This window comes from Pteropus vampyrus, unplaced genomic scaffold (genome assembly GCF_000151845.1).
Source record: "Pteropus vampyrus isolate Shadow unplaced genomic scaffold, Pvam_2.0 Scaffold1, whole genome shotgun sequence".
Classification (NCBI taxonomy): Eukaryota; Metazoa; Chordata; class Mammalia; order Chiroptera; family Pteropodidae; genus Pteropus; species Pteropus vampyrus.
The window spans coordinates 41631822-41659421 of record NW_011888782.1 but is presented as its reverse complement, the minus strand read 5'-3'; the positions used below and the strand labels follow the sequence as shown (position 1 = coordinate 41659421).

The window sequence follows — 27600 nt, the reverse complement described above, 5'->3', positions numbered from 1 at the left end:
ACCCAAATCAATAAAGTATCAACTGATAAACTGGACTTTCTCGAGCCTTTAGGACAGTAAAAGCCAGTAGTGGATGAAAACGTTGGTTAACAGTCCTATAAAAAGCAGCTGTGGGGCTTGGAGAATGAGCATGGAACTGGGGACAGGAGACTGAACTCCAGTTCTGGCCCTCCCTCCACCTAGCTGTGGTTTGCATGTCAGCCAGGCAGCAGTATGAGGACAGAGCCTGGAGACCAGTGAACTTCTGTTGACCTGAATCAGAGGAGAGCAAGGGAAAGCCAAAGATAGCTGAGAGGCAATGGGAGGGAAAGGAGGAAGCCAGTAGGAGAGATACTGCAGAGACAGAATCCTCAAGAACTGGCACTCGATCAAACTGTCTGGCCCAGATTGTGACCTGAATTCTTTTTCCCTCAGGCAGGATTAATCCACATATTTTCTAAAGGGCAGAATTGGCTTTGGAAGCACCAACACTTGAACTTCAGTGTGAGCCCCCAATTGCCAAATGGAAGTTCTCCAAAACCCTCTGGATTTACATAATTCACCTCTTAGGAATTTATTGTTAAAAATGAAGTAATAGTTCAGGTATTTTTAACCATGGTAACAAAAGCGTTGCAAAGAAACAGTAAACTGGGCATCAGTTTCCAAACGTATCAGAGACTCTATTCCCTGGGACCAAAAAGGGGAGGTATTTATGGATAATTGGTCACTTTATCCTTGTCTCCAGGTGTTAGCACCTGGCTAAAAAGACAGCAGACTGGAAGATTTAGCCATAGCTCAAACACATCCCTCCCCTTGGAAAGGCCTGGGTTCTGGCTGTCAAGGAAACTCCATGTTGAGGCAGTGACGTACACCTCACTCAGGTGTGGAGAGGGGAGTCTAGGGTTCCAGTACTGAACATATCTGTCACACCACATATGCCAAAGTGGTTTCCAAGTTACTTTGCCTAGCACGTAATGGTGCTTCAATAAATGTTGTTTGAATGAAAGAATAGCTGTACAACTCAGCGGCTTTCCTCTATAGGGTGAAAGTTGGGGAGCTTGCTTACCACAGGGTCAGCAAACTTCCCTATCAGGGATCAGACAGTCAATATTTTCAGCTTTGTGGGCCATATATATTTGTCACAACTGTTCAACTCTGCCACTATATTGTGAAAGCAAGCTATGTTTCAATAAAACTTTATTTACAAAAATAAACAATGAGCTGTATCTGGCCTGTGGGGCTGTAGATTATGTGATCCCCTGTCTAGTGCATACTTGTTGCATCTCTGGAGGCAGATCTCAAGTGAGTTATAATATGTAGAACATATCAGTTAAGCTGAGACACAGCTCTGGAAACCATGAAAAAACAGAGTGCTGGAACAATGACTTACCTAAAACCTCAGCCTCTGAAGGCTACTTTCTAACTTTCAGGTGGAGGAATATCTATAAATATCAGTATGAAATGCACATAGTACAGAAAAAATATTTCCAATAACGTTATGAAATAAGAAACTTGGCTTAAGATAGCTTAAAATTTTCTGCAGTTTATGAAATCAGTGTAAGATTTTTACAGAGGCCCAAATAATCAAAGGTCAATAGTTTTGAGGCCTTAGAATCCTTCTTTAGCCTTCCAAAGGCACAGTCTTAAGTGGCCTAAGACCATAAATAGATCCTATACATCCTAAACATTTCCTTTATCAACAAGATTTTTTTTTAATGTAAAGTATCTGGGCTGAAAACTTCAGCAAGGAAAACTATAGGAAAATGTATGTGAGAAGGATAATAAAAATAAATATTCTCTGTGAGACGTCAAAGTTGGATAAGGAATCAATGGACACAGAAATGCTGTCTCACTGAGACTCAATAGAGGCTAGAATTGACTGTGGAGGAGATAGTAGGACTGAGTCAGAGAAGAAAATAAACTTAATGTTTCTGTAAACAAATCAGATGGAAATTGTGCAGAATCAAAGTAAGGTAGACACATGTAATTCTATAATCTGGAGAGAATAGATTTTAAACATTCTTTTTTTTCTTATCAATTTCTCAAAACATGCCCTAGGCAAATAGTCTGAGAGCTGTTACATTTTCCCTTTATAATATGCTAAATAATGTCATCTGTGATTTCCAATTTTTTATACTATTTGCTTCTTTTCTTGGTTTATTGCACTGGCTACATACTCCACTACTATTTCCAACAGAAGTTGTAAAAATAGGAATCCTTGCTTGTGTTCTTGATATTAGGAGAAAAACACTTTGATTTTCACTATTAAGTATGATGTTAGCTGTATATTTTTCACAGATTCCCTTTATCAGTGAGGAAAATTCCTTCTATTCCTAGTTTTCTGAGAGTTTTTAGCACGAATGAATTTTGAATTTTGTCTAATGGTTGTTTTTTGTATTTATTGAGGTGATCACATGATTTTCTCCTTGGTCAGTTAGTGTGGTGAATTACACTAATTTGTTTGAATGTTGAACCAACCCTGTATTTTTGAGGTAAATTTCATTTGATGGTTATGTGTTATTGTGGTAGATATGCAAATGTGCCACCCAGATCTCTAATCCAGGCTCTCTCAACTGAGGCTGACCCTGAAGGAGCTGATGGTTGGAAGCTATCTGTTGACATCACTCTCTGTAGCTGGGCAGCAAGCCTTTCCCTGAAGGGAAATTCCAATAGACAGACATCAGAACGTAAAATAGGTGCAACAGTTTTGTTTTTTTTTTTTTTTTTTGGGGGGGCGGTGGTGGAGGTGGAGCAAGAAAAGGGGAAACATGAGCTCAGCTTAGTCTACCTGTGCCCACCAGCCCCTTTCTACCAGCAATTAACTGATTAAATTGAAGAAGCCCTGGTAAGAGATCATCCTTCCATAGTCGACAGTATTGTAATGGCCATGTGTACAGCAAGATAGATGCTAGAGTAATCAGGGGGATCACTTCATAAACTATATAAATGTCTAACCAATGTACTGTATACCTGAAATTAACATAAAAGATTTAAAAAACGAGATCATCCTTCTAAAGCTAAGTTAGATCAGTTAATACATAGTTCACTTCATCTACACAAGAGAATAATAGATGTCAGTTTGTGGCCCTGAAAAAAATGTTTATATTGCTGAAAAACTAAAATATAATGACTGTCTTCCCTTCGAAAGATAGTTAGCATTTTCCTAGTGAGAATCAATGCTTGATTGTACTGAAGGTTGATGGCTTTCAAAATTGATCATAGCTAGTTGTTCTTTCCTTTGCTTTGTCGATGTAAATGCTTTCTTCTATTTTTACTTAGACAAACTCAAGGGAATTACTTTGAATATTAAGAAGTTGGCTCTGTTTAGAGCTAGATTGTTTATGTCAATCTGAGACACCATGCATTGCCTAATCCCACAGTTGGGAAGAATGAAAGGAGCAGCTGAGCACAAATAGATGTCAGAATGCTTTCTTACTTTTCATGAGTCAGAAATTTACAGTAATTGCCTCATTAATTGATTTGAAGGGAAGGGAATTCCTAGAACTTCAGACATTGTAATAACCTAGTACAAAAAACACATTCTAAAATGAATTCGAATGTTGTTACATTGACTATGTTCAGGTATTATTCATATCTCTTTCTCATTAGGGAACCATCATAGGTCAAATAAATAAACTCTAAGTTCTTGCTTTCTTTACATACACAAGTGCAAGATTTGTACTATTTAGAAAATATTACAGTGGAATTATGCAATCCCATATTGAAGTATAGAAGTATTATTTATTCACTTAGTGAGTTGGGTGTTTTAACTTTTGTCCTAGTTATCTGTATGATGCCTAGTCCCATTGATCTGACTGGATTAAGGCGATGCCATTTAATTAAGCTGAATGATTTGTAACATTAATATGACTGTAACAATGGTGATCAACTGCTAATTGCTCATGTTTAACTATCATATTCCAGATTGCAAACAGATGCAGGTCTTCCAAAAAAATTATTATAATGGTACTTGTGAAATTATAAACTTTAAAACGAAGTCATTACAGTCTCAAAGACCAAACCTGCATATGGAAAATGGTTTGAAATTAGGGGCAACAGCTATTTTGATATTTTAATTCAGTAATTCATATTAATCAGGATCTTTTAAAGAATCAAGACTATATATGGCAGCTAATTTAGTGGTCTGGATTTAGAAAGGTGAAAAATTCCTTTTTAATGTTTTCAGAGACATTTGAAATTTTGATTTTGGAATGAATTACAATTTTCAATTCCAGTTAAGCTAAGAACTTCCAAAAAATTATTGAAGTGTGACTTCAACAAAATTATAAAAGTTGAATGAAAACATTTATAGTTTTGGTGGTATCAAAAGGAAATAAATTTGTGATTATCACCTGTTCCCATTCCGTTTCCTCTGGGTGTCCCACTGGGTTTGGGTCTACTAGGTCTTGTAGTTGTCTTATTCAGAACTACAATAAAGTGGGAAATAAATAGTTCAGACATTTTCTTATTAAAAATTTGCAGCCAAGAAAACCGAAACTTCCCAGAGAATTGTAAATCATTTAACCAGACAATAAAAAAAATGATGGCTTACCAAAAAATATTGTGCAGAATACAGAAAACCACAATTCTGATTTAACAATCATAGACTTGGATTTGGGAATAAAGACTTGAATTCATACTTGGAGGTGATCAAATTTCTACTTCTAAATGGGAAATATCTTACCTTATTTATAAGCACTACATAGATTCCAAAATGGAACAGAAGAAAGATCAGGACTACCTATTCCAATGAAAAACCCAAACTTGAAGTATATTTATTTGATATATCCTTAGTTTATAACTCATAAGTTTGTGGCCCTTTCTCAGGAGTCTCTAGGTACAGATGCTCCTTGATAATCATGGCACGAGTCCATAACTGTACACAGAACTGTGATAAAAACATTGAGATTTCTCTTCTGCTTTGTTAAGAGCCATAGCATTACCAAAACTTTAAGAGGTCACCTATTTTATCCTCTGTTTAGAAGACTCCTTAAGGTAAAGCATCAAGTGTATTGCAGTTAAGAGAGCAAGCACGGAAGCCTAGCTGCTTGACTCTGAATCTTCTTCCTAGTTCTTTTCATACCTTAGCTCCTCTCACTGTACCCCAGGACATATGGCAAGCCCTTGGTCAATGTTAGCCATTACTGCCTCTGTTTCATTATTTTGTAGAAGTGTTTAATATAACCAGCCACACATTAAGCCATCAACAGCTGTTATGATACAAAAGTTGCATGGAGATATATTTGTTTATAAAAGACTTCTGTGCCTAATTATCTTTAGGAGTTGGAGGAGTAATCAAAAAAAGATATATATGGGTTTTCCATAAACCAAAAGATAGAAAATATTATTTGTTTTTTCTTTCATGTGCCTGGTGAGATGTTCACCATGAACATTAATTTATAAGCCAGTTTCGTCATTTAAAACTTCAAGAAAACTTCTTAGAATCACAGTGAATAAAGAGCGGAAAACACCAGAGTCTATAGTCTAACTTGTGCTTTAGCATAGAAGCAATTTACATGGACCAAATCAACACCTCCAGTTAACTTTTCTCTAATGAGCTCCAGTGAGAGAGATTATAGAACCTTTGGAGAATTTATTAAATTTAAAGTATTTTCCAATGTTTAATTATCAATTTATTTTTTTGTTATTTACAACTTTTAAGATGTGGTTTGTTTTTTTGAGTAATATGAAGGAATCAAGTACAAGCGTTTTCTGAGAACAAGAGCCTTATATACTGAAGAAACCAGTCTTCTTAAAAAATAAATAACATTTATTTGAAAGCGAGTAATATGTCATAGCTAATGCTGTCTCTATAATTGGCATGAAAATTAGACTGTGTGCGCGTGTGTGATTTATGCACAAATAGTATTGTTAAAATACTTTTATACTGATAAAGTTTCATAGTGGTCTCTGAATCTGATCCTGTTCAAGAACCTCAGTCAAGTCTTGTCACTTCCATGGATTCATCATTACCTCTACACTTATCCACAAAAATCAGAATTTCTTTATGACCTTTATTTAAATTTAAGAAAACATAGCCCTCCTTTGGCACATTTGGGTGTTTTGGGACATTTCCTATCATCTCAGATGTGCTGATTATTTATTCATCAGAAAAAGAAACAACTTACCAGGTCGGGTGTGTGTTCTGTCTGGTGTTCTGGGCCTCACAGGAGTAGTGTACAATCTATGTGGTGCTGAAACAGAGGAAATGCTTCTTATTTAATAACCAACACTCAAAAGCCCACTAAATGAAGATTTAGCACCCTAGGGACCAACAGCTTGTACGCTTCGCATAGAAGTAGAAAGAACATTCTGCAACCTCCAATTATGCATTACAGAATTGATGCTAAAGGAAAATAAAATGTGAAAATATTTATGACTTGAAATTAAAGACAGACATTATCAGAATGAGGTAGGTCATTTGTAATGTGTGTTAAAGAGTTATCATTTGGTTCATGTTTTTCAAGGGCATTCATTTTACCAGATAATTGCTTAACACGGTAAACATATAAGCCAACTATATCCATCCATTCATCCATCATCCATGTGTCCATGTGTCCATCCATCCATTCATTCATCCATCTGTTAGTCTTTCCACATTGCTCAATTAGGTAGTCACTGTGGAACATTATGTTGCCAAAGAAGGCAGGTAATCTTAAAGGAGAAAAGGAAAATGTTTTTAGGTAAGTAAAAAGAAAAATTATAAACATGTGATCTTTATCAAACTGTCTTAACTCATAAACCCTGAAATAGTCACTTAGTGCCATCTATTAAAGTTTTAGAAATTAGAGAAAATGACCTCTGCTATTCTGTCCATTGAGAGAGGGAGAGCAAGAGCTCAGACAAACTTTGGGACCAACACATCAACTTGTCACTTCCTGCTCAATCAACAGCCTGGACAGTGAGGACTCCTATTGAAAATTTTTTGAATAAATTAAAAAAAACTAAATAACCACTGTAAGCAGGTAAATTTATGAGAAACTATATTGACATATTTTTGCTTCTTAAGGTTTTAAAGTGTGTATTCATCTAGGAATTGGTCTGTCCTTCCCTTCCCTCCTCTGCCTCCTGCTTCCGAATTTCTTGGTAATGTTTAGCTAACACTGGAAAGAAATTTTCTTGCAAACTATGTAAGTAAATTACATCATTTCATTGGTTTTGCTCACATCTTGACCGGGTATTTATGTAACCATAAATCAGCAATGCTTTGCCTACCAAGTCAAAAAAAAAAAAAAAAAAACACCTGCAAAACAGATTATAACATAGCTCATTTATAAGCTCCCAAAGTAAAGACTGATGAGCAGGATTTTGCCATACTTCAGGCCAAAAACAGCAGACACATACTGAAATTCTCTGTAGGTTTAGTATGGGCCTTTCAAAGTATAATAACTAAAGTGAACAGAGGTACTGATGTTATAAAATATGAATTCTTGCACATCTTAAAATGCATGATGATGATTAGCCAACATTTTTAATTTTTTTTGAGCATGGTAGGAATCTCTGTCAATTTAACATATTTCGGCTTTTTATGTTAATTTCTTCCATGGTAGATTGCTTTCACTTAAAGAACTGCAACAATCATGGTTCTTATTAGTCTCATTTTAGAACAAATATAAATTTTAAAATTTTATACAGAAAAGAGACTTAGAGCAGAACACAGGACTATATTCATTATTTCAAGGCCACAGGATCAGAATTTTTTCCAACAGTATTTACTTAAATCTAGAAAGAACTTTTATAAAAGAGCTAAAATATAACTTAAATTTAGGCTGTGAGTTACTCAGATAGCTCATTACCAAATAACAAATGGCCTTGAGAAAACTGCTCTAAGGTTTCAGTTTTTAACTAAAGAAGACAAAGGAGCTTTGTGACAATGTAATTATGTAAACATCATATCCACATACTCTTTGGTGACTAACAATAAAATAATTTTAAAAGATGGCTTCATATCTGAATAGTTTTATAAAAATCTATTTAAAACGAATATTACAAATACTGTATGAAAATAACATCAAAAATAAACAAACAAGGGTTACCTCAAAGGACCCGTGTTCTGCCCAGTATAGAGAGAGGCAAAAGAGGATTTAGCTTTCCCTGGGTGGGGTAGGGATCAGGGGGGTGAACAGAGTAAAATCATCAAAATATTCCGCAATTGCCTCTGGCCAAGTGGATTTCTACTGTTGATAATTATGAAAAGGGCAAAGCAGAGGAGCTTGAATATTTCAGGGATGTAGAGTGCTGCAGGGAATTGTCTCAGTAGACAAAAGGGCCAGGGTACCACAGAGGAGAGGTACTGGAGATTCTAGCAGGCTCGTGCCATAGGTTTTAGAGCACTTTGGAGCACTCAGGCCCCATGGCTGAGGGCTTGGACAGGTTGTGGTGCATGCATATGCAGAGTACGAAGATCAAGAGGATTAATTTTATTCCTACAGCATTTCTCTCAAATTGTTGTGTGCTGTCCTGTGCTGCTAATACCTGATGTTAGCAATGCAATGCAACATGTGGAAAACATAAGTTGAACTTCAGCAGAACTCAGGCACGTGTTGATGAGGGTTGAGCCAAAAGGTATTCCTAATGACACACAACATGCCTTTCCTAAAGCTGACCCTCTACTCCCAAGCAGGGTTATTGGGCTGGGCCAGGTTGTGGATGCTGCTCTCATCCCTAAGATGTGTCCTTTCCTAGGATGTCCTTTGTCACCTCATGTAAATGAACCTCTGGTGAGCCCACTTTCAAGATCCTTGGCACAAATCTAGAAAAGTGTGAAACCTAGTGTGGTTTAGTTTAGGCTGTAGCTAAGGATCCTCAAAACATAAGAAAATAATTAAAATGTAGTATATAGTATATCACATAAATATACTAAAATAATTCATATTTATAATGATAATAATTATAATAATATATAAATATAATAATTATAATTATAATAATTTATAAAATAATTCATATTTATAATAATTCATATTTATAATTCATAATGATATCAGATCCTGGAATAATCCAGTCAACTGTGAAACTTTTAATAAAACCATGTTCTAGAAGAAATTTAATATAAATTCCACATCACTGAATACACTAGTAATTGTGGCACGATACTGATATTCTCATTAAAGAAAATGCAAAAAACAAAGAATTGCTCTATGGTCTTTTATCTTTAATTCTGAAATGTATAAAGCTCTAAAAAGCTGATCTTTTTTTCTCATCTGGCAGCACAACCTGAGCTGAATAGTCTTTATCTATCCTGTTTATTGTAAATAATTATATATTTTTGCTGCAATAACATGTGCTTGATGTGCTTGATTATTAGAATCTGGCTATCTTGTATTAAGCCAGACATTAAAGAGGTTTGCAAAAACATAAAAATATAAATACACAAAAACGAGGGTGGGATATGGATGTAACATAATTGAACATCTGTTGTTAATAAAGTTAAAGCTGGTAATGAGGATGTGGGAGGGCTGTCATTATATTAGGCTTCTGTGCGACTTTATAAATAAAAAGTTAATATATAGAAAAGTAATAAATAACATCTAAAACATAATAAAAACTAAATCAAATAAATAAATTTACAAGAACTAAAAATAAATACAGTTCTATTTATAAACCGTATACCATAAAATTAGATCTCTTTTATTGTTATCATTTCCTCTTATTATTTCAAATTTCTTCCACTAAAATTTCCTCCTAACTTATAACTGACAATGAGTAAAGTAAATTTGTCTCCCAATTCCTTAAAAAAAGTTTGCTTTTGTTTTTAGGCTTTCTCCTATATGAAAGAGGTGGAGATGGGCAAAATGCGTCTTTTAGAAAAAACACAAAAATAGTGGAAATCCTCAACTGATTTTAACCCAAGTAAAATATAAAAATACCCTTCTCAGAGCACAAAGATGAGATGAGTTTGTATAGGTGAGTTAACATCCCAAAAAGTAGGAAGGAAAAAATAAAAGAAGTAAATTCCAGAGAGAACTTCCCTGGATGTTTAAATATCAAGTCATCTTTAAAAAATGATTTTTCTTGTTACTAGTTTCCTTCTTCAGGCCATAATAAAAGTCAGTTAAGGAATAAAAAAGGGAGCTTTTATTGCTAGTTATCTGCATAAAATGGTCGACCATACATTTAAAAGCAAAGCTCTAACTAAAAAACTTGTCTTCCTACATTCAACTGATAGTCATATGGATATTAATATTTGGCAGATGTCCTGTACTTCTGAAATGAAAAAAATCAAGTGATTCACTGTGATGAGAAATTACATTCTGAAAAGAAAATATCTTTCCTAATTAAAAATGAAGAAGAAGATACTATCCAGAGGTAGAGAAATAGTATTACCCTGAGTTGTCTTTGCCAATTCAGTTGTTCGCGGAATCTCAGTTGTGAAGGGTTCTTGGGTGAATTGGTCTGTTTCTGCTGGGGAAAAACACAGTAAGTTGGCTTGCTTTAATAATTATCATTATGAACATATCAAAAACTCCACTTTTCTGCCCTACGTGATAATGAAAGGATAAATTGCATTTATAAGTTTGCCCAGTAATCATACTAATTCAAAGTTCATGGTACATTTTAATAACTCTCATTTATTATATTTTTTTGTCTTCTTGCACAGTTATTTTAATGATTGTTATAATGATTTCCAAAAGTTTTTAGCTCAGGATCATTGTTTCAGGATCCTGGAGTTAGCTGCACTTGGATGTGCCACCTAACTGCCTTCATGTCTCCTCCCTATTTCATAAATTCCACAAGTTATTTAGGTTAGCTGGAAAAGAAATAGAGCAGATGAAATGATGTGTATTTACACTATATATGAATAAATATTCTTCTACTTTCCTCATGTGAAAAACAAAGTTTATGTTTACTGACATACTGATACATTTCTCCTGACCAAAAAAAGAAGTGTGGCAATAGATCTGCTCTCAAAATTATCCTAGAATCATTAAAGATGAGGCAGATATAGAAAATTACGTTAACTTTGCCACATATCAGATCCAAAGAAATACTTGGTGCAAATAATATATTGTCGTTTTTTTTTTTTTTTTTTTTTTACTCTGCTTTATATATAATCTGAATTTGGCTCATAAGAGAGACACTTGAGATAAATGGCAGGTGATGGTTCTTGCTTCAATAAACCAAGATTCATTTTTAAAAAAATAGGGAGTGGAGGTTAGATAATCAGCATATCCGCTGGCAGTGGTTCTTGAAAGTACTTTTGACTTTGCCCTCATGGGTGATGTTGACTTTGTGGGCCAACAGATGAATATTTGGTAATCAGGGTATATTTGCTCAGTTTAAAATTTTTTCCTTCAGAAAAGAATTCATTTAAACATGTGGTCAGTACCTACATTTCAGCAGATACACACAAAGGATGAGTTTGTTTGAAAAGGAATGAAGGGAGGAAAATAGGGATACCAATTTAAACATAACCATGTGCAATGTAGCATGGACAGGGCAGAGAAGCCAAAATCACTAGCTGGGAACTTTTGTATTCCAGTTCATTTTCAGCCACAAGTCAGGCAAACTGGGGTTTCCCACACAAAGAACACATTGGTGCTGAACTCCTCGAAAGCATGGCCAGCTTATCCCAAACAACTGTCCTGACTTGTCCATCCTTGTTTCTCCAGGCTTCCTACCTGCTCATCAGATTAGTCTGGCCATCATTCTCTGCTCTATGCCTCTTTCCCATCTGTCTTTAACCTAAAGAGATCTTTTGCATCTTTAACTTCAACTCTCAAATTGAAGACCCAGTATAAATGTCACCTCCTCTGTGAAGCCTTCTCTGATACCTGAGGTAGGTTGTTTGTTCAGCATGTTGCTCATTTCTCTATTACACTCATTGTAAATTACAAAACTGGGATGAATCCCAGAAGCTCTGGTGACTGAGTATGTGGGGTCCAATTCGGCTCTAACATTAGCTGTGCAACTTGGCCTGTCCAATTCGGCTCTAACATTAGCTGTGCAAATTTTAAATCACTCTATGCCTCAATTTTCTAATCTATAAAATGGGACAAGTAATAGAAACTACCTCGCAAAGTTGTTATGTGGCTCAAATTAAAAAATACAGGAAGTGCACTGACTGGCACTGAGAAAGCACCACTATCACTAAATCCTGTCTTCATATTAGATGGTGAGCTCTGCAGGGTAAGGACTCATCTTTAAAAGAATTTTATTGGGAAACTCCCATTATTTAGCATTGCGCTTAGTATCCATAAAATAATCAGTAAATACTAGGTGAAATTTTTCTTCTCAAATGCAGTTTCAATACAGAAAAAGCAACACAAAATATAGCGTTGACACACTTTGGGGTACATTCTTCTTTTTAGAAACTTGAAATTTTGTCAAGATGTTTTAAAACATTCTTATTTTATATTAAAAAGCACCAATATATTTCCCTCGATTAATGTAAAAGAATCGAGGGAAATGGAGATTCTGTATAATGATAAAAAGAGACCCCCTATTATTTGGAAACTGCCCATGAACACAATGTACATATGGCTACTTTAAGGGCAGCCCCAGGAAGGGAAGTCCTCACTGGACTGACACATCAAAACAAAATTTACCCAGAGTGGTTTGTAGTTCCTCTTGAACAGGACTTGGTGAAATCATAGGAATCAAAGGGCTGCCTCGGGTCTCTAAAGGAGCTGCAAAAGACAGGTACCAAGGTTGTCAATCTCTGGTTTCAAAAGTCAGAACCAGGCCAGAATGATACTCCTTCATTTGAAATAGAAAAAGGAAAACGTTGGGTCATGGAGAAGAAAGTGTGCACAGAATCTTTAGGAAAATGACTGGAATGTTAGAATAATGGTTCTCAACTGTTTTGTTTTTTTTCCCCACCAGAATAGATAATAAATGACATTCAATGTTAAACACACTCCATAACTATATCTGGTTAAGGTGGGGAATGTTTTAGATATGGCCCTGGGTCGGTCAGCTGTAACTCTCCCACCAAGAGAGCACATAGGATAACAAAATGAATGAGAATATCATCGTGGTAGCAATCATCTGAAGTCTGCTCATTTATTTTTAAAAACAAACATTTGGCATATTTCAATATATTGACCAATATTAATAATTACTTTCCAGCACTTTTCACAACTTGCTAGTGTGTTGTAGCACTACAGCTGAGAACCAGTAAACCAGCAGAAATATTAACTAGATGGTTTAACCAGTAAACCAGCAGAAATATTAACTAGAAATATTAACTAAATGAGGTAAGTGATGGACATGGTAGGGAACTGTCTTAAGTTGGTCTTCAGAGCAAAGCTTTTACAACAGTGAAACCATTACTTTTCTATTTTGGAAAGAGTAATAGTGAGAATGAAATGATAAAATGATTTGAGGAGAGATGATGCTTCAATATGATCATTTGAGAAAGACCTGCAATCCTGATAGTAGCAAAGAAAACAATTAGAGTTGGTCAGTATGGAAAAGCCATTACCTATTGTTGTCTGTGGAAGGTCAATTCTAAAGGTAACAGGCTGCAGAACTAGGCCAAAAGCAAACCAAAGAAACATATATGAGAATTACTACCTGGAGAAGTAAAAATAGTTTGTGCTTCTACATGCATCCATTTGAACATTTAAACATTCTCTAAGAACCATAATACATATGAAGAAATTCTATACAGTAGATGCCACCCAGGAAACTTCATTTAGCTAAAACCTTAAAGTTCGCATTCACTGTCACTTTGAGGAAATTTTTGAGTAGGCCTCTACATGTTTTATTTATAGTACATCTATAGCTGGAATGTAGTTATATTTATACTTTGAAAGAAAGTGAAAATGGTTGGCTCAGTTAATAATTATTTCTTATAATTTTAGCATGATCTCCTATGCAATAAACACACTTCTAGGAAAAATCAGCTAATTATACATACACTCTTTCCTCATGTTAACCGGGGAAAAAATTTCGGATTGTTATACCCATAATTTTCTCCAAACTTTCACATCACAATCATTAAAAATATATATTTACCTCAAGATTTTTTTTGAAAAATATACTCCCTAACTGGGAAAATTATTTAATTCATTTACCAGGTTCGCTCTGAGAGACTTCGGAGTCTGGTTTATGGGGAAGGAGCACATCTCTTGGAACTGAAAGAAAAAGATTAGAAAACACTGTGTACTATGACACATCTGGAGTGAAATGACCCATAGATATAAAATCCTGAAAAGCATGAATGAAGCAAAGGTACTTTCACAGTGGCTAATGAGCAAAGCTGAGATGACTGTTCTTTTCAAAAAGGAAAAATGTCACTGTGTAGGGAAGGTTCTAGTGGCTATAAAACAGAGTTGGTCACAGTTCATTTTGAAGCCTTCTTTGAGGAAAACAAAAAAAAAGGGGAGGGAATAACAAATTAATTTAACACAAGCTAGGTAGGTCTCCTTCAAATTGTCTTCAAAACAGAAAGTTTTTGCCTCGAGTGGTCAGGTGCCATTTGACAGTCATGCTAAAATTCTACTGATAGTAATAAATATGTTATCTTCAAGTGCATACATGGCCTACAAGTTGAGGGAAACAGTAAGAAAGGCAAAATTCTGGAATATCTGAGTAGAATGAAGTTTTATTTGAAAAGACACTAACAGTTATTATGAGGAAAAGAGAGCAAAAGGAATCAGCAGCTCATTAGAAGCTACCACATGTAAAGTTGATGAGAATGCTTGTTACATAGTGAATGCCAGGTCAATGTTGCCATCTTTGTCATTCTTAGTGTTATGGCTTCTAGCATATTGGGTGTCAGGGCCTCCTGACATATGAAAATATGAAATCAAAGGACAAAAATGTCAGCAAAATGATAAACCTACTAATATTCAGTCCCTGATATCCAGTATATTTTTAATGTCTGTGTCCAGTCTTTTTTGGCAAAATAAAGCAGTAGGCAGGGAATTTGATACTTAATTTCTCATTGGGGAAAATACCAGGGTGATTTGCCTATTGTTAACGCTAGATTTCTATGGTAAAATCTCCTTCCAAGAGCAAGATAATGTACTCCTTTGACTGTCTCCCCACAAGAAGATCCTTCTCAGCCCTACTCTCTTACTGAAAGTTTTCCTACAACACTGAAGATTTTATAAATTTCAGAGTCCATTCAATGGGCAGTGTTATTTTCTCACATCTTACATGATGCTGGGGGGAAAAAACACTAGGATTCAGGCCAGAACTCTGCTTCAGAGAAAGATGAAGAAAACTTCTGTACCATGATATGGTTAAACACCACTTTAACATTAGTGTAGGAATAGATTAAATAACACAGACATTCTCTTTTTACTGCTTTTAGGGGATCACATTTAACTTGCATATCATGTGTGTTTTTAGTCTAGGCCATCAAGCACCAGTGAAATCGTAGTTGTGGAATTTGATACATTGAAAAGAGACTTGACTCAATTAGAACTTCTGTGAGCTAAAAGGTAACATCCAGGGGAACTTGAAAATCTGAATTTTTTTTGAAGGAAAAAGGTAACTTCAAAAAGAACAGTGGTTGACAAAGTTAGAGAAAACTCATCACAGTAGTGAACATTTCACCTTTGCTATGTAATATTTTGGGGGATTCAAAAGGTAAAATATGAGAAATTTCCAGTTGTAAATCAAACTAAGTGTTTGGAGGGTGAAGGAGAAGACACTTTGATTAGGCTTTGAGAAGGTCATGACCAGAGAAAGTGGCCTATAGTTTACAAATACCTTAATTGGTTACAGTGCTAGACTATACAAAGAGGAGCTGGGATTAAGGAAAGGAGAAACAGAAGAAATGTGCTACCAATAAATCCACCATGCTGTAAATACATTACTTGCTGCCTGCTTTAGTTGACTGAGGAATTTAGCTGGGGTAATGTGGATTCCTGCTGCTGCAATTGGCACTTTTTAACCATGAAGTGATGATTTAATAAACTGCCATAGCAGACCTTTTAAAGCAGCTAAAATCAGTGGAAAGAAAAGAAATAGAAACATTCACAGGGAAGGGTTATGAATCATTCTCTTACTTGATCAACTGCAGCTCCAAGAAATGCAAGCTTTTTTCTTTTCCCTATGTGGCATGTCTCTGTGTATTAAATAAGAGCATGATTCCTAAAAACCAAATCTTCCATGCTGGGGGAACTTAATGTAAATAATGGCAGTTTTCTGGGAAGGCATTTTTGATTTCCTTATAAGAATATTTACTATTATTATATTTTAGACTCAGTTATATGAACCAACTTACTACCACTTATATTAACTCATCAAATTAGCTATCTTTTTGAATAAAAGGCACCACATCAAAGAAAAATTCAGCTGATACAAGACAATTATGTGTGGAAACATCCAATATGGACAAATGTAAATGAATGTGCACAAATGTTTTGCCAGAGTAGATGAGAGAATCAGTGTGTTATTTTCTGATAGAGATGGTAAAATATGAAGTCTGCAATAAGGTTACATTGGGCTACCAAGAGATTGATTCTCTTAGCAAAGTAATGCACATAGGCTACACATCCTTTCACCTCCAGAGACTCTAATCTTTTATTCTGACCTTGTACCCTTAGGTCCAGTCTGAGAGAAAGCAGGTCTTTTGCCCTTTTGGAGGCCACTTTCTGAGCTTCTCATGTGCTCTCGGACCACCCTTCCTTCCATCTCCTCTAAGACCGTCTATTTTTCATTATTTTTATTTTCTTATATTTTTCTCCATTAGTCCCTATCTCCATTAGTCCTTATTATCCAGAAGTTGCTTTCTCTATGTCTATTAAACAGCTCAAGTGCTCCAACATCGTAAAAATAATAATCATTTCCTTAACATGGCTTCCCCTTTAAACTGTCCCTTCTTTTGCTCTCATTCTTTAAATCAAAGAACTATATCTGCCTCCACTTCCTGTTCTCTCAATTGTCTCTTCTCATCCTCTGTGGTCTGGCTTCCACTTCACTGATCTGCAACCATGGATCCATAATGTCATATCCATAGTTCCAAAGTCCAAAATGCTCTGAAACTGAAAGTGTTTCTTTTAAAATCACTTGACAGCAAAACTGGACTAGAAATGACCTAAAGCTATTTAGTTTTTATGCATTCTGTGTAATATAACTATTCATATTTTTCACTGTGGACTTATTAATATGTTTGTAACCAGTGGTATATGTGCTATTTCACTTTAAAATCTGAAAATTGCTGATTTTTGAAGTATCAGCCTAGGGGTTTTCAGATACAGGCTTGTGGATGTACACTCTCAACTCCAGCAGCTCTTCTGACTCCTCTCCACCTCATTGCCATTGCTGACTACTCTTCCCTGCTTCACCTCATTCTTGATAGTCTCCTGTCTTTTTTTGACAGAAGCTTCTGCTAGCTCCCCTTCCTCTTTTTACTCCTTAAATATAACTGTGCTTTGACCACTGACTTCTTATCCAGATGACATTATCCAGGAGGAAGTCTATACTTCCTCCTGGATAATGTCATCTGCTCACAAGATTTAAGAACCATCTATATGTAGACAGGTGATTCCCAAATCTACATCCCAAATCTTGACTTCTATTTAGAAATGCAGACATACTCTTCAACCACCAGTTAGATATTCCTACTTAAAAGTCCAACTGGCCCTCCAAACCTAGCATGTACAAACACGAGCCTGTGTTCCCTGCCTTAGTGGCATTACCATCCATCATTTGCGCAAGCTAGAAGCAACAGTGTCATCCTTCTCTCCATAACATCATTCAGTCACTGTCTGGGTTCTAGCATTTCCATTTCCAAAAGCATGTCAGCATTATTCCTTTATTTCCTAACTGTAAAAATGCTGTAGTGTGACTATAAATTAGAATTTACCAAAGAGAGTATATGTGAGGATTGGATAGTTTTCAGAAATCTAGATTTTCTTCCTGTTTCCCTCTCAGTGACTGAATTCTATCCAAATACCTGTGGGCCAGAAGGGTAACCACAAAGCCAGAATAGCCCTTAGTGTAGAAACAAATTTACAAAGAAGGCACAGCTCTGTTGAACCAAGCATCAGGGTGAGTCCTTTGCTCTGAATTTAAAACCATTCCTCCAAGGGAGATCCAAAGAAAAACTATTTCTGTTTTGATTCTGGACATGGCATGTGAACTCAGTTTGCCTAGATTCTTCATTAAATGTTGTAGATAATTCAACTAAGTGGCTGGAAGAGAGTTTCTAAAGGCCTAATGGATAAGACCTGTGTTATGGCTAAGAAGCTATAAAATGGAAGAACTATACAGTGAATCTTAGATTGATTTACTTGACCCAGGTCTAAAAATTCAAGTTTGCTACTTCTGATACCTCTCAGGATAAATTTTGAGATAAATATTATGATAAAACATAACTCTGTCCTGATTTTAGCACTATATTTTATGTTTTCAGAATTTTAAAGAGCATCTATTTCTCTAGGATATCTGTTCATATTGAATATACATGTAATTTACCTTCTGCTTTTTGGGGTATAACCCACAGGAACCAGTAAACAAGGCCTTGGATTCATCAGGACGGAAACCTGAGCCTTGGTGCAAACCAGAAACTGTTTGAATACAACAGAATCCAGTCTGTTTGAACACTTGTGAGAAAGGTGAAATGTAGTAATAATTGCCTTATGATAATTCCTGTAGATATCGCATCACACCCCTAGAGCAACAAGGAACCCCTGATGAGTATGTATGATGGTGGGACCAACAACGGAGTTAGAGACAGAATTCTAACTGAACATCTGGAACTGGAGAGTCAATAGAATAAATCCAGTGGAGACTCCAGGGGGAGCATTTGTGCTTTTGTTCCATTGCTCAAACTTACCAGTTAGAACTTCTGTGAAAAACAAGGTGTTGATGGAATTAAGGCAATTATTAGACATTTAAAAAGAAGAAGAAAAGTTTAACTATTAGATGAAATCATTCAATAAGATTAAGTCACATTAAGACCAACAATATTCCTTTCTCTAATGAAAAGGAAAAGTGAATAAAATCGCTCAAATCTACTGTTATCTGTAATGACTCAATTTGTTACTTTTTTGGTGTGTGTGCAGTTGAAAATAAGAAATCAATATTTTCCAAGTGGGAAGATCAGCTTTTTTCTTATTGGAATTTATAATATTGGCTGTCGGTTTAGTGACATAAATTTCAATTCTAGACTTCAGGGCAAAAGAGCCTCTTCCTAGCCTACCACCACCTGCAACAATCTAATTATCCCATAGCAGCAATAACACCCTCCCTTTCACAATCTGGAAAATACTTTAGCAAGTGAATTCAGACTTGCTTCCAAAATGCCATCATTTCAAGCTATAGAAATATTTTTGGTTTTGGGAATGTTCTACACGCTTTTAGGAGCACTAGGAATTTATAATAATTGGACTTTTAAAAAAAAAAAAGAAAAAGAAAAACATGGTATTTCCCAGATTCTCTAGTGAAAGGTGAACTTGGTTTGGTTTATTATAAAACTCTTTAGCTAACAGTAGCTTCCTAAGGTCACTTGAAGACTTAGAACATTGGTGGCCGAGACCCAGAAAATGTCTGGGTCTTTGAAGTCCCCACCCTGTCTACTCCTACAAACATGAGATTATTCCCCCATAAATGGACAGAAGGCCTTCTCAGATGATAGCTGAGATATAGATTTGTAGCTAAAGAAATGATTTTTTTGTGAAGCATATTTCTTAACCCAAGCTATTGCTCCATTTAACTGGTAAAATAGAATTTGACAAGAAAAAAACCTCAATGCTGGATAGTGTAAAATTTGTAAACCTTCTAAACCCCCCCAAAATGTTTAAACATCATTTCCTCTGTTATTAAAAACATCATTTTATCATTTTTGTGGGAAAATTCTGAATTCTTTATTTCGGCAGAATATTTGAGCATCATATAGTAGCATTGGTAGGTTATTTTTTTATGTCAGAAAATAAAAGAAAATTTAGTTCTAAAGAAATTTTCTATTCTTGGCATAAGTCTCTGCCTTTTGATTCTATCAATACCTTACTATGTGAGCAATTAGATAACTTTTATGAGAACTTTGAAACGATCCCAACATGGTATCTGAACATACGTGAAATATTGACTTTGCATCCATCAGCTCTCATGTTTTATTGTACCAGAGTGAAACAATGAATTTGGCTCAAATATGAAATAAAGCATTACCAGGTGGAGTATATGGCATTTCTGGCCTTGGTGACATTTTTGGCTTTGAGGTGACACGCTGAGACACCTTAGGCACTGAAAGAGAGAACTCAGATCATTTGGTTTCAGCATTTCCCATTCATCAAGCTATGATGAGGCGTAGGCCTGACCACTGATTAGAAAAAAGTATTGAAATGAGAGTTAGAAAAATAAACCTTAAGCTCTAAGAATAGATTAGTTAGAATTCCAGATACTTTTAGAAAAGTGAAATCTGAGAAACTGCAAAATTTGACTAAGTGTAGAGGTAGGATGGAAAATTTTTTGAAACATTCATTTCAGAAGAGATTAGCAAGCAATGCAAAAATGCTCTTTTTTTCTGGATGTTTGCTTGACTTCTCCTTAACACCACCCCCTACCTCCCAACACATACACATGCCAGGTCTTTCTTTGAAAATGAGTTCAGTGAAGTCAGAGTAGAAGCCCATGAAGCATGGATGAGAAACTTAAATTCAGATCAGGCAATGGCAGAAAGGGAAGTGAGCATGGAATGGAATGGAGTGGGTGGGCTTGCATTCTACTCCCCCTGCAATTCTTAGGCCCCAAATAAACCTTTAAATGAACATGTTTACAAACTAAAATTCTTTCCACAACTGTTCATTTAAAGTAACAGGTGCTAATGTAATAGATACTAGGGGAAAAAAATCTATTTTATTTATGGCTCATTTCATAATTTCAAAAATGCTTTCATAAAGATTATACCCTTTGATTCTCACCATAATGCTGGGAGGAAGGAATTATCAGCTTCGCTTTAAAGGCTTGGGTTGGTGACTATCTGCCTCAGCTTACATAGTTATTAATTACGAGAGACAAGACTTGAACTGGATACTGAGGCCCAGACATTACCCCTAGGTCCAAGCACTTGTGCTGTCTATATCTCAATTGTGCAGGTCACATTTTAATTTGTTTCTCATTTTGTAGGGTTGAAATAATAAGTCTGTCTGAACTCAAAGGTGGCTGTGATAATTAAATGTGAAATGTCAAAATGATGTGAAAACTATACTACTATAATTTTTTTTTTCCGTTCCTAGAACATCATTACACAGTTGACACTGACGGATCTGAGTATATTCTAATTTTCACAGTGTTTGCTGCTACAAAAACGAGGAGCACCTGTAGTTTGGATAATTATAAGATTTCTAGGTATAAAATAAATAATGGGATTGGTAAATATTACCTATGAACACAGAAATTCAAAAATCAAACTTTTATTTAATAACAAAATATCCTTGATGATTTGATCCAAATCTTTATCTCACTTTGCCCTCAAATTCCAAATACAGATTTAAATCTTGCCATCTAATTTATAAATACAATTTAAATATAAATAAGAAGGTGGCATGCCCATTTACAGAATTTCATTCTGAAAAAAGTAGATGAGCACTCTGTGTTACACTTTAAGCTGCACACACTATTAGATGATACCCTTATAGCCCAACAATAATAATTTGCATTTGGTATTGTACATATGAACAGAATATTCTCCCACCCAAATAAACTTTTGAAGTTCATTTTACTCACTTTTTTAAGAGGAATGATTAGAATGTATTTTGTTTTTCATGATTAATTTCCCAAATCATTCCCTTGCATTAAGTAGCACTGACAAAGCCAGAAGTATTTGGGTTTCAGCTACTTTTCAAGGGAGATACTAGTGGGCTGGGGATTGCTGAAGCTGGGACAGAATCAGGAGGCTCTCTTGTTAGTTAGGCAGCCAGTCCAGGGTTTCAGAGTCAAAGTGGAATGCATTGAACATATGCATCTATCCATTCTGAAGCTGCCTATCTTGTGGAGGAAGGTTGGCTACAGGTCTAAATTAAACAAATTTGAAACTTTGAATATAGTACAATAATGAGAATTTAGAATAAGCTACTGATTTACTATTGTCTTTTTGTAAGTAGAGTACAGCTCTAAAAGAAAATTATGTCTTCCTTGTTACTTCATATTGCTTTTACTATTTAAAATTCCACTAACCAGAAATCTATATACTCAATGTCTTTATTCCCAGCACTTCTTATTTTTCATCTTTTCTCTTATTTTCCAACATTCATCAAGTTTTCTTACTTTCTTATTTATTTCCATTTCTCCATTCTCTGCTACTTTTGTTCTAAGCTTTATATTAAAATAAAAATTTGAGAGCATCCTTACGTGATTTTATCTGTTGAATTCTTTTAAGTTAAGAGTTTAGTTTCCTATTCATGGATTCAATATATTTGCTTTTTTTTTTTTCTTTCCCAACTCTATTCATTAGTCATTACTTATTCACTAATCATTAATTATTTTCCCAGTATCTCTTATATAGTAATGTTTCACATGTATTTATTGTTATTATTTTAGAATTCTCCTATCAAGGAATTGTTGCCTTGGTACCTTCATATACTTATATATCATACTCATTTTCATAGCAAAGTTTTAGTATTTAAAACACATTTTAAAGCACATCAAACCATTAGTTAGATGCAGAACATAGAACTGTCTTTTAAGGAATTTCCTTTTAAAGAAAAAATAGGCAAAATTTCTCTCAGAATCAGATATTATAGACCATGCCCAAATCTAGTGTTTTCTTTCAGTACAGATACAGAGATCTGGTTAAAGGATTTCTGGTGGGAATTGAGAACGCCTCCCTGGATCAAGCAGAATTTTGTTGCTGCTAATATTTTCCATTCCCCAGACCATTAGTGATAGTGAATCTTCCTTTGGTAATAAATTAGTAGGTGCACCTCATATACTTTTTTGGAAGTAAGAAATATATAAATGATAAATTTAAGTTTAGGTGATTGCCTTAAACTATAACTTCCTTGTCCACAGAAGGATTCAATTTTGTTTCACATCCCTAGTGTTTAGCACATTGCCTGGTACATGGTCAGCATGCAATTAATCTTTGTTGAATGACTAACTGATTAAATGAATTAGTTAAGCAATCACTTAAGACTCAAGGGGCAATAGAATTGAAATTAAGAGAGAAAAGAAACAGGAGATCAGCTGAGTAACGACAACAGACTAGACATGACTAGGTAGATGCTTCGAGCAGGTACAAATGCTAGACTGTACCACACAGAGACTGGATGAGGGAGAGAAGTAAAAATCAGTTGTGAAATGCTGAGGACCTGCCATGGTGTAAATGAGAAATTGAAAAGAGGAAAGACAATAAGCTCTCTTTGAGGCATGTCAAGTTTATGGTAATCCAAAATGGGGATCTGCCGAGGCAGCTGGAATAATTAGATAAGAGTTTGGTTAAGAAGTTAGGGTTAGAGTTAATTATTCAATAAGAGCTTCTTGAACAGAATAAAAAATAGTTGATAATGGCTCTTGCTTGGCTCCTTATCAAAATTTCACAGCAGAACAATCAAAGTAACATTGTAATAATTATTTTATAACACATGCTATATGTGTGTATATATATCTTCATGACATTAATGTTAAATAAAATCTACTGAAAGGTAAAAATAATAAAATAGGAGATTGGCAAGAGGAGGCACATTCAAGACCTACAGAAAGGATAGGAATTCTCAAGCTGGGAGAAGCAAGGAAAGTAGGTGGGCCACTCCAAAATAATGTAATAATAGGGAAGCTTTCTGGAATAAGCTATTTCAATAATACACTTTTTGATAAAGTCTAAAAGTAAAAGCAAGTATTTATTATGTTTCAAAGGAAGACTTGTTTCACAAGGATTAAAAACTTACCTTGCTATAATTCAGCAGCAAAACTCCACTAACATCAAACTCTTCAAGCCAGAATATAAAATATGTATTTACCTGGCTGTGTTTGTGGGACTCTTGGACGTGGAGATGTTTTTGGTTTGGGCGGAGTGCGCGGTGTCTGCTTGGGAGCTAAAAGAAAGGACATAAGGTTTGGCGCCTTTAGGTTCCCCAAGAATTACAGTAACAAAGCCTCTAGTCTCTCAGAGATGTCTGTTGAGTGACTGAAGACCTAAATACACAGCAATTAGTGCAATTAAGCTCTCAACAAGCTACAAAGTATCGGAAGATAATTTTCTTATAACAGAAAACAAAACAATAGGCAATATTAAGTGATATCCAAGATATTCAGCTGGTGAATGAAACTGTTGGAATACCAGAAATATTTACTTCAAATATCTTTTAAATAGGTTAAAAATAAATTTCATAATAACAAAAATTCAACCTTATAAGTTCACACCGTTTTTATCAGATTATCTCAGTATATTTTTAAGTGCGAATAAATACAATTTATCCTAAAAGAAGTTAGCGTGTTATATTCCAAATACACATAGAAAATGAATGGGTTTTAAGAGCAAGTACTAATGGAAAAAAATCAATCTTATTAAACAAAACATAATTTTTATCGATTATTTTGAGGAGAAATTGAACATAAATTGAAAGCATGCATTACTGAACAAAGTTATTCCTTAGCTGGGTGATTCCCAAAGAAGTTTAGGACATTCAGTGCGAAAACCAATTGTTTCTTCACCAAGAAAATAAAAGGTATATCCTGCTGGAGAAAAGGAATTATCAAATGCAAGTTTGCAGCTTGTGGAAACACCTCATTTGGTTTCACTAGTGTTTGGGATAAGAAATATAATTAAAAGAAACAGAATGTTGTCCAGGTCACAAAGTTTCAGGATTGCTGAAAATAAGAGTTGTTAGATCCTAGAAGTTTCTAAAGAGTCTGCAGTGACTTCCTCCTGATACTAAATCAAAATATATAAGGCATACAATGGTTTCAGCAGGATCTTCTCACCTGTGGAAAGATGAAAACTAAGATATGTTGGAGGTTACACTGGTTTAGGAGCCTGGAACCTAGAGATTTAGATCTCTCTTTGCTAATCCAAGGGTCTAAAGTCTCAGGTTCTCCATCAAAAGTTACAGGATTTTTAAGAGTCCTCCACTTTTAAAATTCTGATTCTAGCATTTCTTTCAGTCTAGTGACTTCCTGACTCTCGACTTCCTTGCCTGCTGAGGTTCCTACTGATAAGCTATTTGCTTTCCCTAGGGTATAGAAAAACTGTCTGCACATCATGAGGCAAGTCCATAAAGTGATTCAGAAAGAGATAAGAATTACTAATAGTATTCATAATTAAATACATCAACAATATTATACCTATTATTAAAAAGAATAAGCTTTGAAAAGTTAGAGATAACTGACACAGATTCAGTTAATATAGCCAATGTGGAATTTTGGTAAAAATTAAACTGTAGAGTTTAATAGGTAACATTTAATAGGATATTTCAGAAGATAGTAAAATTAATATCCATATCTCCTTTGGAAATAGAGTCATATACAAAAGTTCAATAGCAATCAAAACACAAATGTGGACTTATTTACGATAAATTCCTATTCCAAGAGAGCCTATAGATATTGAGACAATTTTTCCTTGTAAGAAGTTCATTTAGTTATCCGTGTGGGTTTGTTTTCCTTCACTTCAAACTCCACCACCAAGTAAACCTTTATGACTTGCCAAAGAAACTAGTTTGATTTCAATTTCTGTTATTTGTATGCCGTGAAATGGCCAAACCACTGCAGGAAGGACCGGAAAGAAGTAAAGGACATGAACAATGACAAGGTGACTGGCCAGTTATATCTTTTTATGTGGACTGCACAGTGAAATCTGTTTCTGTTAATCTTAAATAAATGTCAGATATCTTAAAATACTTTTTACATGACCAAAGAAAAACTAGTTGAGATGATAAAGTATTTGAAGTTAGTATATTTATTTTAAATGGAATATAAAACTAGTTGAGATGATAAAGTATTTGAAGTTAGTATATTTATTTTAAATGGAATATAAATGTTTGTTCCCAGAAACACTACTATTTTCTATGTTAAGCACTTGCACAGTAGCTGAGAGGTGTTTTTCAGCCATTCCAAAGAATATTCACAACAATTCCATGTGACTGGCTACAGATAATGGATAAAAGAAGAAATGGGGTATCAAAGACTGTGAGCATGATGATTAAATTGGAACTTCTAATGTCAAGCAGTATCCATACTGTCTTTCCAATCTCACATTCTATAAACAGTGCTCTTGAAATACAAAATAATGTATTTACCCCGTTTGATCTGAGGCTCATCTGGGCTGGGTGGGATTACAGTTTGAGAAGGCAGAGGTGATGCTTCTATGGTAACTGAAGGAGAATACCTTGGGTTACCAAGTAGATTTTTAAAACAATAAAGAAAATTGCAACTCTGCAGCAAAATTGCATGTCTCCTTTGTAATGCACTTAGTTTAAAAAATGTTTAGAGATTCTAGGTTACAAAATAATTTCAAAGTAAGCAATATCCTTACTTTTTAAATTCTCAGTCCACACTATTACCCCTTCAACAATTCCATAAAGATATATTCAATGGTAATTATAAAAGGAAAAACAAAGTAATGAAAAGGCATTAAAGTATTCAAGAAGCATTGAATTTCACTTAAATAATGGAGAAAAATCAAACATGTAAATGAATGTGATGGAATGAATGTTAATGGAAAATATGTTGCTAGGGCAGAAAGTATGAATGGAACATTATACAAAAATATTATCTGAAATATTCAACAAAACATCAAGCTGGCAGAATATGCAATGTTAAGAAAAAGATGCTTCAGATTCAATAGTTTTGCTGACTTAAGAAGAGAAAGAGACCAGGTCTAGATATAAAACTGAATGGTAGAAGTGACTTCATGGACAATGGTTATGAATAGAAGCACCTAGAAAGAAAATTAACTGCCATGACAAAGAATGATGTTGCAACATGAATTCACAATGAGAGAGAACCTGAGGTTCTCAGATGATGGTGGCAATGAGGACAAAAGCTGCTGAGGTGTGTCATTACCTAGTGTGGTCTCAGGTGGTTCAGACACATTTGTAATAGATTCCACAACTGTATCAAAACAAAGGAGAACAACTTTTTAAAAATAGTAAGATATTAAGCTACAGTCAAATATTTCTTTAATTCTCATTCTCTTAAGAATTTACATCATATTTTTTACCATAAGACAACTCGATTTAGACAAGAAAAAAAGAGAACCAAGAGGGAAATCCTAGTCTATAATATTAATCTTCCAACTAATATTTGTTTTAATTGTCATTAACTGGCTGTTAAATGTTATGCCTCAATATTTATACACTGTAGAGAAACTGAAATTTATTTCTATATTCAGAAAGTCAATTATCATTTTAAGAATCCAAGAATTTTGGAAGCGATAGCTCTTCATATCTATTCAATTGTAGAGCAAGCGCCGGAGCTTGAACGTTCATGTGCCACGGATATGAGACACTAATTAAAAATTTGTTGAATAAATGAATCAAAGCATGAAAACCTTTACTGCCTTCAGTCTTTGGCTCCTCTGGCTTGAGTGGCGCTTTGGCAGTGGGGTAAACATAATCTGTTTCAGCTAATGCTAAGGAGGAAACAGGGAATGTCTGGTTAGTGGAGGGCAGCCTATGGCACTCTGTAATGGAACCCTGTTTAATTTGAAAACAAAGATTAGTCATCTTAAGTAGATACATTCATGAGAATAAATAACATTTAGGTGGATTATGACGATGACTACAA

At 34.9% G+C, this 27600-nt stretch overlaps 1 protein-coding gene across 1 annotated transcript in view; it reads right to left on the bottom strand.

Annotated features, from left to right (window-relative positions):
* The window catches only part of ABI3BP (ABI family member 3 binding protein), a 237092-nt gene that overhangs the window by 41867 nt on the left and 167625 nt on the right, over positions 1-27600 (bottom strand). The window contains 10 exon segments of the mRNA XM_023527700.1: positions 4332-4406; positions 6108-6173; positions 10306-10383; positions 12528-12608; positions 13406-13453; positions 14001-14060; positions 20050-20124; positions 23838-23912; positions 26878-26925; positions 27374-27445. Coding sequence (XP_023383468.1) covers positions 4332-4406; positions 6108-6173; positions 10306-10383; positions 12528-12608; positions 13406-13453; positions 14001-14060; positions 20050-20124; positions 23838-23912; positions 26878-26925; positions 27374-27445 — 678 coding nt within the window.